The 14,787-nt window shown below is 39.9% G+C and overlaps 1 protein-coding gene across 1 annotated transcript in view; it reads right to left on the minus strand.

Moving 5' to 3' along the window:
- The window catches only part of LOC102307016 (peripheral-type benzodiazepine receptor-associated protein 1), an 83,633-nt gene that overhangs the window by 31,316 nt on the left and 37,530 nt on the right, over nucleotides 1-14,787 (minus strand). The window contains exons 4-7 of the mRNA XM_014335541.2: nucleotides 8,646-8,753; nucleotides 8,271-8,399; nucleotides 5,560-5,736; nucleotides 4,751-4,933 (exon numbers count right to left, since the gene is read on the minus strand). Coding sequence (XP_014191027.1) covers nucleotides 4,751-4,933; nucleotides 5,560-5,736; nucleotides 8,271-8,399; nucleotides 8,646-8,753 — 597 coding nt within the window. The remainder of the gene's footprint in view (nucleotides 1-4,750; nucleotides 4,934-5,559; nucleotides 5,737-8,270; nucleotides 8,400-8,645; nucleotides 8,754-14,787) is intronic.

Genomic DNA, 14,787 nt, shown 5'->3' on the forward strand with positions numbered 1-14,787 from the left:
ATTTTTAGAAAACACAAGCTGTCACTAAAAACAACATGCCAGTAACGGAATAAGTGTTCTAAACTGGAGACAGCTCTTTTTTGTATAAAGCAGCTGATTCTCTCTACTGGATACTAGACATCAAGATACTCATTTCACAGCATCAACACCATCATCTGCAGCATGAAAATAGCATTCTGACACCACACTATTAGTTTCCCCCACCTTTTATTTTTTTTTAAAGAAGCCGTTCAGGCTGCACGGTGGATACAGACTATGGGGTTCAAAAGTCATTGTGACAGAATCTAATCAGTGGCATGCCTGTGAAGTTAAGCAAAGCCACCCCTGGTTTATCTGTTGGATACAAGGCCAGATGGTGTTAGTAGTGGTGACGAAAGGCCAGCAGGAGGCACTAAATCCATTGGCCCCCGGTCAAAAAAAGTGCCCAGGAAAGAGGGCTTTAAATAGGCTCGCTGCTGTTTTTTGTTCGCCTTGTTCCTTTTGGTGGTCATTTAACATCCCATCATGACCCTCTCAAGTGAGGACAGGCTAGATGATCCCACCATCCTGGCAAAATTCCCATCTTTGTAACTGGTCTGACATAATTAAACTAGTCAGTCTTCTTGTCATTTGTAATTAGCTTGCAGGAGTACACGCCCATTCAGTGGTTTGGCTTAATAAGTGTGTGGAGTTTCTGCTTCAACCTGGCAGCCATACAGCATGGTGGGTGAGGTACACTCTAACTCTTCTATCAACTTTTTTTTAACATAATAGTCCACTTGTGCTTGCATGCTACATACCTGAACTTTACTCTTTCATTATTAAACAACACACTTTATCAAAAGTAGTGACTGTGTTTGCGGTGTTTTCATGAAAAAAATGTTGTTTACAGTGATAAATCAGGAGGTTTACATTATTTTTAAAATACAGGTCAAGCTCCCTAAAAGAGCAAGCCTTTATCTAAAGAGATGATGGGTTCAAAGCAAATATAATAAGAGTTCATGCGATGTGTGATATAATTCTGACATGGTTTTGGCGAATGAGCACAGAGAGGCGAATATTACATAATGCCACATTTATGCACTGTTGTGGGGAATAAAGCGGCTGTCAGACTGACAGAGAGCATTAGAGCACAGCTTAGGCTATTATGAATCATTTCAAAGGTTTATATGCCAACACACTAACCTAACAAAACTTACTATGACCTAACAGGCTGTTCTTGTTTTAGAGATTTTGCTTAGATATGGTGTTGAGTTTCGGTCTCTATTCTTATACAGACAATTAAGAGGATAGGTCAACTCAGCCCAGTGAGAGTCTTTGCATCTTGGCCTATATACAGCAGCAAAACTATAACTTAATTAGAGACAAACCCTAGACATTAATGCTCTCTTTACTGTTTTATTGTGGGGTTTTTCCCATATGATGATGATGATTATGAAATGCTTGGTCAGAGGCAGGCGGTACCCACGCAACAGTATTAATTATACCTGGTAAGTATTACATAACAGGTGTTCTAGCCCTTTATTCCAATTAAAATACATGAGAATTCTCACTTGTTTAACTGAGAAACACTGAATTTAGTTTGAAAAAATATCAAAAGTAAATCCTGTAACAAAAAACAAAAATAAAAAACCCTCTGAGCATCGTATTTACTTAAACAAGTGAAGGAAAGAATCGGCAGTTTTTTCAATCCAACCACCTAAGCGAAGAAATGCTGCTTATCTTAAGCCACTTTTATTTATTTAAATTTATGGCTGGATATTTCCTTGAGAGACAGAGTACATCAAATCAGGGCATGATGTGAGTTACCTATAGGAAATTTCTCTCTAGAGGGTTTCTTAACACATCTGCAAGAAATTATATCAAATACATGGCTTGGAGTTTCTGGGTGACAAACTAGTCCAATTTTAAGATGCAGTGGTTTGCATCTGCCCAATTTAAATTTGAAAAGTAAAAACTTTGGGTAGTTATGTCCCACATTTAGTGAGCACACATTATCTCTGCTGCAAGTAGTCATATCAGCTATCCGCAATAAAACGCTGATGTTACACATTCTCTGTTTTTATCTGAGCCAGTTGGGAAAACAAACTCAATATAACACAGACTAGCAGATCATAAATGGTCATATGCTCTAGTAAAATCATCCTTTGATAATGTCTACAATTTCAGGGGTCCGACTCTCTGTGAAAAGTCTAATTAAATATGAGATCAATAATCCAAGCGGACTGAACTTCAGTTTAGAATAAGGAGCTTCCATATTTGTAGAAAGAAGATATTAGAAAATATCCAGATCCAAGTCAGGAGTTTTTTGTTACTTCAAGACAGTGGTTAAATTACTTCTCTTTAACAGCCACAGGCTGTGAACATCAGTTAGACTAATACTCCAACCTCTGTCATCTACAGATTTCAACTGGATACTTGATAATTTAGTTATTTAGAAACTTTTAAGTTGAATCCTTCTGGATAACACATGGAAATAGCTATGCAGTGAGCCTGAGAGGTTGAATGTATCATTAATCAAGCACAATGCAACCTTATCCTTTCTCTTTTCTTCAGTAATGTCATAAAAAGATTTTGAATTCCATCTACCATTTTTAATACATTCAAGGCCAAGCTTACATGCAACATAGATGTATAACTGATCAAGTGCTTGTCAAGTGGTAGTGTTTGTCTGACCCTGCAGAAATCAGAAACACTGTCTTATCCAACTGCACATTCAAACTGAGGTGAATAAAGTAATGACTGTTTAAATAAAAAAAGAGTCCCTAAATAAAGTCAAGAACGAAAATTAAATTAGTTAAGTAAATACTCAAATCCTACAGGATGTGTAAACACAGTCATGTAAGTCATTTACCAATAAATGACCTGATGAAAGAAGCAGGCGCACCTAGCGTCTGTTTTATGCTGAGACTACAGCATGTTTGCCTCTTGTGTTTGTATCAGACCAGGCCCTAGCTCAGACAGCCCACCTCTCCTCACACCCTGCCTCACATGATGAGGTATGGACACTTCACACTGATGTGGTCCATGTATATTAAAGTACACCCTGGGGCCATGCGTACTAAAGCAGGGTCAGATCACATTCAGTAGGCCCTGAATGCCATAAGCACATTGGTGTAATCCCTGCAGACTACTGAAACGGGTAACTGGATCACTTCTTTTAAAAGCACCTTAATGGATTGGCCTGGCCGTTGATTTTCTTTTTTAATACGGAACATATCGATGTCCACCAATCAAACGCTGCAGCACCATGTCACTAAGTCTGTCTGTCTAAATTCTACATCTGGAAGCTGTGAATATGACTGTTACAAAACTGGGTTGACAGGCTGCCCTTGACTAGGCCTCACGCTTGCTCCGTCTTTCTGCACTGTAAGAAAGTGGCAGTCCATCATAGACAAGGGTGGGATTTAGCACAGGATTTACTGAAATTAATATTTAAAAAAAAAAAGAAGCAAAAAACAAAAGCTATAAGTCCTTAAAGACAAATCCCTTTAGATACAACTCAAGTCGGAATAGTAAGATGGGGCATGTAACAGCATAAGCAGCTGATTTTAATATCTAACGCAAATGAAACACCAGCTGCCTCGAGCCAGTTCTCTCACCCTCCCAATATGTCATGACACTGACTCATTTTCAGTGTCAAGTCTCAACTTTGAGTCCTGCACGGCTTCAAGCACACACATATGAAGTTAGCCCAGAAGCACTACAAGAGACAGACCTTACTAAGTCCCAGAGACAGCAAAACTCACAAGATGACCTACCCCTTTCGTGTGATCTGTGGCAACGTCAAGGGTTCCCTTGGCCTGCTAGTTATCCAGAGCAGGGCGAGATAGAAAAGTCTTTACTGCGGCTGGAGTCTTACCTACCACCCAAAACCCTCTCACCGCTGCCACAGCAACAGCGAGCGGATTACTGGACTGTACCATTCTGTTGTTAGAGGGGATTAGAGTTCACACAACATGGCCCCTTTCTGGGTGTGCGTGTGCCACTGGCAGTGCGTGTTTGCGTCCCACAAATGAGAGATTACCACAATCGGCATTCTCATTTGAGCTCCACAGGCAGAGAATTTACTTCACTCCACAGGCAGTGAAAAATTTTACAAAAAATAAAGAAACATTATTAGACGTATGCATTTAAATGACATGGATATGATGCAACTGTACCTCTAAAATTGACCAGAGCAATGACATTTTTCTCTGTTACAGATGTTAAGCGATAAAGAATGAATTTTACCATTACAATAATCCACATGCTGCATTAAGAAACCTTTTCCTATATTTAGGTGATGTGTGTATTTTTCTACTTTCCAGCCAGTGACTAATATCCAGAGCATCCCTCCTCTGGAGTAGAGCTGTTTCTAAGAACTGAAAACAGCATTAAATGCACAGAAGATCAGAGTGTAGGACTTTTGTGTCTTTGATCAGGCCCAAGTTCAAGAGAGGGAATCATCTCATTATGGCCTGTGACAGATTAGTATAGAGTCCAACAACAAGCCATTATATAACACTGGAAAACATCCATGACAACATAAACAAACCCTGAGTTTCGGGACTCACAGCGTTATGTTTTACATTCCTATAATTCCAACTACACTCTGAGACCATAAATGTTTCTAGATTTAACTACATGATGGGGCCTGTTTGTAATAGCTAATTTTATCTCACTTTTAATGTGCATAAACAGAGTTCACTTGCCTTTTTAAAGCTGATTAAGACCAACAGGGGTCAGTGCAGAGTCTGAATGGTTTCTGGTGTGATGAAAATGACTTTACCTTCTTTCGCCCTTCCTCCTTCACATTTTCCCCACTCTTCTCTGCAGCATCGTGGTCAGGAATATGGTCATGCTGCTTTCTGGATGATGTGACCGACACTTGCCTTTGCAGCCGCAGCACCTCCTTCTGAGACTCCCTAAAAAGCTTCTCAAATTCCCCTCTACCAGATGGAATAGGGGAGCCCTGCATACACACACACACACACATATATATGTATATATATATATATATGTATATATATATGTGTGTGTGTGTGTGTGTGTGTGTGTGTGTGTGTGTACATCCATTAAACACAGCCACAAGACAACAGTTTCAGTTTAGCACATTATTGTTTATGTTGTTTTCAAACTGCATCCTGCAGGTACTAAATATTAAATTAAAGAATAAAAGAATATGGATGTTCCACTACAGTTTCCGATAAACACAAGAGTCAGCACATTTTTATTATATCAATGTACAGCTAACCCTGCAACATCCAGTATTATGAAACCCAACAGATGTTCACACTCAAGAGAATAAGCTTTTAAGTCACTGGTAATTAAGAACAGCCTATTCCTGCAATGTCATCTATCTAGACATCAGCAGTGACGCAGCCTTTGCAACAGGGGCTTAAGAGGAGGTTAGGATGAGCAGTACCCATGCTGTCCAGCAGAGAGCAGGCTTGTGGCAGTGGTGACAATGAGGTTGGTAGATGGAATACTGCTTAAAACTTTAAATCAGCTTTCAGCTGAGAAATTGAGGCCAAATTAGTGCCCACATTTCAATCTAGGCTGGATGAATTTACTCAGCAGGAGATGAGTTATAAATACCTTAGTGATACCCAGCCGAGCCTCCAGCTCTCTGCATTCCTGCTGCAGGGCAGCAATTTCCTTGTCTTTAGAGAGCAGTACATCGGCATGTTGGGCCAGGTCCCGAGCTCGCTGACGGGCAAATGCCCTCTTGTACTGTTCAACTGACCCAGGTCTCATCAAAGATGGGGAATTGACCTGCAAAGAAAATACATATTCATCAGCAGATACGTTGGAATACAGTCCTGAAGACACATGAGATATGAGTGGAAACTAAGGGGATCAACAGTTGTAAAAAGAACTGGATTCAGCAGAATACTTTTAAACTTTCCAAGTCTCATTCTGGTCTGCAGAAATGCTCTTGTGGAATATTAGTACTGGCACTGGTAGCTCACTGATTCATCAAAAGGCAAAGACCAGCAAAGGACAGTACCAAGCCAATCAGTTCCAGTGCAGTCTTTGTTGGTGTAGTTTTACCACAACTGATTTATATCTTTCGGCATGGCTCTGCTCTGGAACTCTCCCACCCTTTGATGCACATACATAGAAAGTCAGGGAGCATGTCCTATATGTGATCTGCCATGTGGATGCATAAGAGAGTATCAGCTGACTTATCCACTGATTTGAACTGGCACTGAGATGAGCTGATCTATCATGATTATGTCTGGCGTTGATGTCATGGGCTGTCTGACTATTCCAACTCTAACTCTGGATAATGGTGTGGTATGTAATTTAATAGATTCATCAACTAGAATGGCAGCTTCACTGATAATCTGTAATTCATACCAAGATCCTTGATTGTATTGTATTGTATCTTTAGTTTGAACATGTTAAAAAAGATTTTTTTAATAATCCCAGTAACACATCAAAGATATACAAATTTACAGATATATATATACTTAAATAAACATACTTGTGCACCCACACACACACTTATATATACATCCCTATTGTGAAAGTAGTGGGTGAGAGCACCCAATCAAAGCCTGACCTCCTCCCTGTACTTTGCAAAAACCATATTTTTGAACCGTTTTTTAAACTGAGTCATACTGGGACTTTGCTTCAGTTCTTTACTGTCTATTCCACAGCTTCACTCCACACACAGAGATGCAAAAACTTGCTAGTGTTGTACGGATGCAGGGATGTTTTAAATTTAATTCCCCCCCTCAAATTGTATCCCCGTTCCCTTTTAGAAAACAATTTTAGAATATTGTCAGGAAGTAGGTTGTTTATAGCGTTATATATAATTTGTGCAGTGAGAAAATGAACCAGATCTGTGAATTTTAGTATTTTTAAATTGTAAAAATAGTGGATTTGTATAATCTCTGTAACCAGTTTTATGGATTATCCATATGTTGCTTATCAAACATAGTGCTTTTTAATCATAAGTGAAATTTTCTAACTATAAAACAGTACTGAATAAACAGTGTAGGTGCCAATGATGACTATGTATAAGATGGTTTCAGTGTCTAATGTCTGTTATGTTAAAAAAATCACTAAACAGAGAACAGGCATCTAAAGCTACTGCTGTATATCATAAGGAAGCAAAGGGCATACAGATATACATTTTTCTGACGCTGTATATTTTCCCTATTTCCTACCTGTGGGACTATTAAAGGTTTTCTTATCTTATCTTATCTTATCTTAAAGGCCGGTCCATGAAAATATTGTCGGACATAAACCAGTCCATGGTGCAAAAAAGGTTGGGGACCACTGGTATAGATGATATCTAACTAACAACCAGTACTTGTCCATCTGACAGTGCAGCTACTATTTGATGACAGCTCACTAAAAAGGCTTTTCATTAGACCAACTCATACAGTCCACAACAGGCACTGATCACCTATTACAATAGGAATATAATATAATATAATAGGATTACTTAGCAGAAGAAGCGCTGTCTCTTATCCTGCAAACACTTTATCGTGAAGAAAAAGAGGAAGTCCATTGGACAGTGCAGTTCTCAGATTTACAGTATTCATGAGCTGTCTCATTAGCAATAACAATGCATGGCCAGAAGGATTTAGTATTTGACAACTGTGTTTAGTTTCTGCAGTCTTTTGCTAGATCTCTTTAATAAAAGTGTATATTACATCTTATGGAACTTCTTTGTTTGAAACCGTTTTCTTTTGCATCTCATTTCTATGCATTACAATATTTGGTGTACAAGGCTGCTTTTATTCATGTAAGAAAAGAAGATCACACACTGCACAACTCAAATTTTTACATATTTAATAAATAGTGTGTGAGGTGTTAATTCATTTTGTCATGTTTTCTTGTGTTGAGAATTTTTTTTTTTGTACCCTTTTATTCACATGCTCTGTGACTCTGTTTCTACCTTATTATCAGGCATTATGACAATGTGATTTGGACTGATAAGGAGTCACTTGCTGCATGTGTGTGGTAGTACAGCAGGTACAGCAGGTCTACTAATCAGAAGTATGGTGGTTTGATCTCTGGCTGCTCCAATCTGCATGCCTTGGGCAAAATACTAAATCTCAATTTACTCGTGTGAGTGTGTGAATGTTAGATAGAAAACACTTAAGCACTTAAGAAAAAGTGCTTGTATGAATTGGTGAATGAGGCATGTCGTATGTGTGCTCAGGTAGAGTAGAAACGCACTATATAAAAACCCTGTCCATGTACCATTGGTTCAGAGTCACTGCAGCCACACTGTTGGGCGACTCAGTTCGCTGTGGGAATGTTTGAGCTATTTTATATGTGCTGCATACCACTTTGAGGTTGGCCTCCTGCAGTTTCCGAGCCCTCTCTTCCAACCTCTTTGCAAGAACAGCCAGCTCTGTGTTCTTTCTCCTCAGCCGCCTGACCTTCTCCTCAGTCTCTGGGGCACTGCTCTTCCGCTAAACAAAAAAGGGATGCAGCAAATGCTAACACAGCAGCGGCAAAAAAATAAATCACGCAGTTATTCAGAAAGGTTTAATAATGATTCAAATCTGCAAGTTGGAACTCAAACACCTGCATAAAATGACTGAAGAAAAGAAGCAAAGGGAGTTACATCTTTTTGTTCACCGTCTGTGCACCTGGCCTACTTTCTTACAAAACCTTCACTCAAGTCTACACGCCCTCTGTTATATTTTTAGTCTTACCAGCAGACCATTCTCCTCCCTTAGTGTGGCACAAGTCTTCTCCAGCTCATCCAGGGCTCGCAGAAGTTCAGAATTCTGACGCACCAGGAACCCATAGTCAGTACCATTCTGGAAAAAACAAAATGACACCAAAAACAGATGCAGAGTTTACCATCTACTGCACAGCTGTTTGTTTTGTCTCCTTCAGTTAAAATGTGAAAATAAGGGATTGGTTTTCATTCTGGCTTAATCCATGTTTTATATCTAACATGCAGAAAACCTCCTCTGCTGTTAGCCACTGTTTACACAGCACTGTCTAATGGTGACTGACAGATGACATCTCACTGAAAAGGCTTTTCATTAGACCAACTCATTCAGTCCAGAACAGGCACTGATCACCTATTATAATAGACCAACTCGGCAGAAGAAGTGCTGTCTCCTATTCTGCAACACTGCATCATGAAGAAGAAGACAAAAATCTTGAGATAGCCTACAACCTTTTCCACCCGTCACATTCTCATATAACAACTTAGCTTCTTCCTTGAAATGCCCATTAAAAAAAACAAATACACAAATTAACTGATACTTTAACTCTCTTAAGCAATTTTTGATTTTAGCTGTCCCTCCTAATGACCCAAAGCCACTTTAGTGCTAAGCTCATCTTTGTTACAGAGATTTTTGCTAACTCTGAATTTTTATGTTTCGGGCTATAAGCCGCTACTTTTTGCACAAGCTTTGAACCCTGCAGCTTTTAGTCAGGTGCGTCTTTTCTATGGATCGTCCATGATTTTTGTGATATCGTAAGAGGATTTGTTTTGGTTGTTCCGCTGTTGTACGGCACTACGTTGCCTGGCGGAAGGGCATGTGATCAGACACACAAGAGTACAAGAGTGGTATGCTGGTCACATGTCCGTCCGGAGCGCGAAAACCCAACTTGATTAGCAAGAGCAAGAGGAGTATTACAGGAGCAAAGGAAGCTTTCATTCACAAACCCTCAGTATGGCAAAAAAAGAAATGCATATGATGCAGCTTTCAAATTAAAGGCAGTCGATTTGGCACTCAGCAAGGGAAATAGAGCTGCTGCACGTACCCTTGGTATAAACGAATCAATGGTGAGACGTTGGAGACGCCAGCGTGATGAACTGGCTCTGTGCAAAAAGACGAAAAAAGCTTTCACAGGAAATAAGAGCAGATGGCCCAAACTTGAAGACTGTATTGAAGACTGGGTGAACACACAGAGAGCAAACGGGCGAGGTGTTTCAACAGTGCAGATCCAACTAAAAGCCAAAACGGTCGCCAACAGTCGAAGATAGAAAATTTCAGAGGTAGTGCCGTTGACATTTGACCTGCCCCTCACTAGGACTGTTAACAAGCAAGGCGAATCAACCATCACGGTGAGAACCACTGGCCATGAGAGAATGAATTTCACTTGTGTGCTGGGCTGCACAGCATCAGGGTTTAAACTTCTGCCAATGGTGATCTTTAAGCGGATGACTATGCCAAGAGAAGAGATCCCAAGAGGCATCTCTGTTAAGGTCAACAAGAACGGGTGGATGGTGGAAAGCGTAATGAAGGAATGGCTGCAAGAGTGCTATGGAGAAGTGTGAAAACATCCACGATCACCAAAGGATTTCGAAGGGCTGGACTGCCGCGTGATGGAGAGTGGGACACCGCCACGGCCCTTCAGAGGGTGTTCGACTCCGACACTGACAACGAGGATTTCTTTGGTTTTGAAAGTGACAACGAAGGAGAGAAGCTGAGAGTGGATGATGAAGCCATCCTGAGCCTGTTCGTTTCCGACACTGGAGAAGAGGACTTTATGGATTTTAGTGCGCAGGAAGAAGAGAAAGATGGTGGTGAATGACTGACTTTTCTTCTTGTTAAAGCCATGTTACTGCACCTGAGCCTAAAAGGTAGGCTGAATCTATTTTTCTGGTGTGCTGTAGGTTATTGTTATGTACTACATTTGTTACTCGTTTATAAAGCCCAGTACATGTTTCGTACTTGTAATTACCGTTACTTGTGCATATACGTAAAAAGTTATGCAAATATGTACCGGTAACTTGTTTTTCAAAATATTAATACAAGGGATGTGGTCCCAAACAGCCATCTCTTTCCTGACAATTCCCTTTGTGCATATTCTCTTACATATGGTAAGTAAACATTAAAACACCTGCGGCTTTTAGTCAGGTGTGGCTAATGTATGTACAAAACAGGAGTTTCCCCTGATTTTAGCTTGTGCGGCTAATATTCAGGTGCGCTTTGTAGTCCAGGAAATACAGTACTAATTCTGCCACAACTTTTTATTTATTTGGTTATATTTTAACACAATTTATGCTGAGAAATTGTATTCTACAATCTGTCTATTTCCATAGTGTTTTCCCCCATTTTTTCTTTCTTTCTATAGAAGATGTTGGTTTCAAAATTACTTTAACAATAAATAAACCAAGTAAATGGGGTTCAGTTTTGTTTTTATTTCACAGTGTCTCAATTTTCTGAAATCAGGATGGCATGTCCCAGTCCTAATGTATATTTAATTGTTGTATTCAGGTGTTATATTTTAAGTGCACCATGAGGTTTATAAAGTGTAATTAGGTGCTGCAGTAATATTGCTGTGAGCTTGTGAGGGGCAGCTGAACAAATCAGCAGTCAATGTGGCAGAAAGTCAATGTGGTGATCAAGTCTGTCATGGGTGTTTAGCAGCCACATGGTTGAAGCCTGGAAGAGAGGAAAACCTCAGATTGGTTGTTCATCTAAATGGAAGTGATACCACCCTGCCTCTGTGCCAGAGATGCTCTAAATGAGCCCTGAGGCTCAGACGTAAAGGTTGAGATTAGAGCTGCTGCCCACAAATGCAATGATTGCATTTAGAGCAGATGAACAGATAGCTATAAACCCAGCAAAAGCTCCATCCTTACTGTAATGCAGCACATTTACATAATCTGAGTTTGGCTGCTCACATATAAGGAAAAAGCAGTTATAACTGAGACAGATATTAGCCATGGAAGATCCCAAGCATATGCTAAACTAGTATGAAACAGTCTGCCCACGGTTACCCAATGACAGCAGCAAAAAAAGACTGTGACATATTTCAGGTACTGTAAGAAGCATGCAGAAGTCTCCATGTGTGGAACACCTGCTTACCAATATGTCTACGTAAAACTCCTTATTATTAACCTAAAACCACCCTCTTTTGTATCACCACAGACAATAGGAAAACATCCTCATGACACAGTTCAGATTAAAAAAGTGAAACAAACACTAAACAATCATGCAGCCATCATCTCATTTATGTTGTCTTGGTAACTGCAGCAGACAGGTGATCAAATGGCTCCCTGGTGGGATTTTAATGCTACTGTACCTATTACTGAAGTCAACACTAATGGCCAGCTGTTTACTAAGACAGCAGCTGAGGCTCCTGTGCTCATAAAACAATGGAGATGCTGTCTACCTGGTTAGCGGGTTACTAACTACTATTTATTTTCTGAATCTGGTTGAAAAAAACCCCACAAAACCAAAAAGGAATGTGTGGCATTGGGTTACTAGATAAGGCATGATTTAGCTATAAATACAAATGTGCTTCTAAATTAGTTGTGAAAAGCTTGCAGTCAAAGCACGATCTGATCAGTGCAGGGGAAAAAAGATGCATCACGGACGGTTCTTATAATCAATACAGGCATAGAGTCAGCAAGTACATTCCCCTTAAACCTGAATGTCCTCTTTGAACTAAGCTGGCATGATCCAAGACAAAAGGAATTTTATTACTCACAAGTCTGACTTAAATGTTTGAGACGTGAACTGCTTGAGCTGTTTCAAAACTTCACATTTAAGAGGATAACATCAAGATTTTCCAAAGCAAACTGTGGTTTTGAGAAAACAATGCATTTTTCTGCAATAACCATTCAGGGTAGTTAAATTTAGTGACTCTCTCCTTCTGACATCTGCTGCTTTTACATATAAAACAAAAAAACTCTTGCAGTATAGTCATTCATGTTTTCCCACATGTTTCTTTCTTTCAGATCAAGTTCACAGTTCATAAATAAATGTAGAAAATCCCTGCAATCCTTCATCAGAGTGTTTCCACCCAGAGGAAAATATGCTATAACCCTATAATACTCTTTAGTAAAGGTAGCACAATAGCTAACCAAAGTTTAAAGAACAGATAAAAAAAAAAATTGTGAGCAACACTTCATTCTCAGACTCTGTGCTTGCTGATGACACATGAATTTTTCAAGGGACACACGGACAATCCCTATTATTGTATAACTGTCTCAGGCTGACTTATCTATTGAGCCATACAGTTAGACATAAAAAAGTACTCTTATGGGAAAAAAATATCCATCAATCCATCGTCAAATCTGTCTTAGAATCCAAAATATATTAATTATTTTCAAGGTATAAACTTACATATGAAAAAAACCTATGATATTTAGCAAAATTTGATAATACTTCAGCATTGCACTAACATAAAAAGATGGAACACATGTTTATTAGAGCTCTGGTAGTCTAGAAAGGAGTGAGGTTAATATAGCTTTGGGAAAAGTGAAAAATAGGAATGAAGGTCCAATCTACAAACTACAGTAACTCCTTGGTTATGCAGGAAGTAGTAAACTAATAAATATATCTGTACAATCTGCTTTATAAAAATAAAAGCTGCTCATTCTTGCCTATGATGACATTGTTCAGTTTTTATTTGTCATATGCAAGATAGCACAGGGTCAACATTGCAATGAAATGTATTTGACGAGCAAAAGTCACTCAGCAGAATGGTACAGTAGAAGAAAAATAAATAGAAAAATAGTAAAGAGTAAAATATTAATGAGACGCAGTAAAGAGAAAAGAGATTTTTCAGTTAAGTGACTAAATATATATGTATATATAAATATATGTACACACTAGTGATTAAATAAAGAAAATCTTGAATAGGAATGTGATGGGGGGGAGCAGATGGGATATTGCACAGGAATGAGCAGCAGTACTGAACAGTACAAAAGTTTTTTAGTGGTACTTATTACAGTATTGCACTTTTTAAAAATATAAATATCAATATAAATATCAGTAAAGTGGAGTGACCAGTGCAGATTAAACAGAGTACTTGTGAAACTGCAGGGTAGCTTCTGAGTGCGTCCTGTGGACTGTGTTGTGTGTGTTTAAGTGTTGTGGTTGAGGTGTCGTATGGCTTGATGGTTAAGTCTTGTAGTCCGAGCAGACAGACTCCTGTAACGTCTGCCAGATGGTAACAAGGAGAACAGCTGATGTGCTGGGTGGCTGTGGTCCTTGATGATGCTGTGTGCTTTACGAAGGCATCGCTGAAGATAAATGTCCTGAATGGCCAGTGATGTGCTCTGCTGCCTTCACTACCCTCTGTAGTGATATACGGCTGCTGGGAGAGCAGCTTCCATACCAAACTGTAATGCAGCTCGTCAGCAAGCTCTCGATCGCACACCTGTAGAAATTTGAGGTGATATTCGCGTTCATGCCAAACTTCCTCCGCCTCCTCAGGAAGTAAAGCTGCTGGCAAGCTTTCCTGATTGCAGTGTCTGTGTGAAGGGTCCAGGAGAAGTCCTCGGTGATGTTGACTCCAAGGAATTTGAGGCTGCTGACCTTTTCGACCTTGACACCGTTGATGTGGATGGGCTGGTGTTCCCTGACTGGTCGTTTCCGGTAGTCCACTATCATTTCTCTAGTTTTGCTGATGTTGAGAGTCAGGTTATTTTCCAGACACCACTCGTACAGTGCCATCACCTCCTCTCTATAGGCCAGGGCTGCCCAATCCCAGTCCTCGAGAGCTACTATCCTGCAGCTTTTAGATACATCCCTACTCCAACACAGCTGAATCAAATGGTTTGATTACCTCTTCAGCATGCCATCGTGTTTGGCAAAGGCCTGATAACAAGCCATTCATTTGATTCGGGTGTGTGGGAACAAGGATGCATCTAAAAGCTGCAGGACGGTAGCTCTCGAGGACCGGGATTGGGCACCCCTGCTATAGGCCGTCTCATCGTTGTCTGTGATGAGGCCTATGATGGTTGTGTCATCCGCAAACTTGATGATGATGTTGGACTTTTGTTTAGCAACACAGTCGTGTGTGAACAGGGAATATAGGAGGGGGCTAAGCACACAACCCTGTGGCGTACCTGTGTTTAGGATGAGTGGTGAGGAG

Source organism: Haplochromis burtoni, unplaced genomic scaffold, assembly GCF_018398535.1.
Source record: "Haplochromis burtoni strain Fernald_Lab_line unplaced genomic scaffold, NCSU_Asbu1 Contig_115, whole genome shotgun sequence".
Taxonomy (NCBI): Eukaryota; Metazoa; Chordata; class Actinopteri; order Cichliformes; family Cichlidae; genus Haplochromis; species Haplochromis burtoni.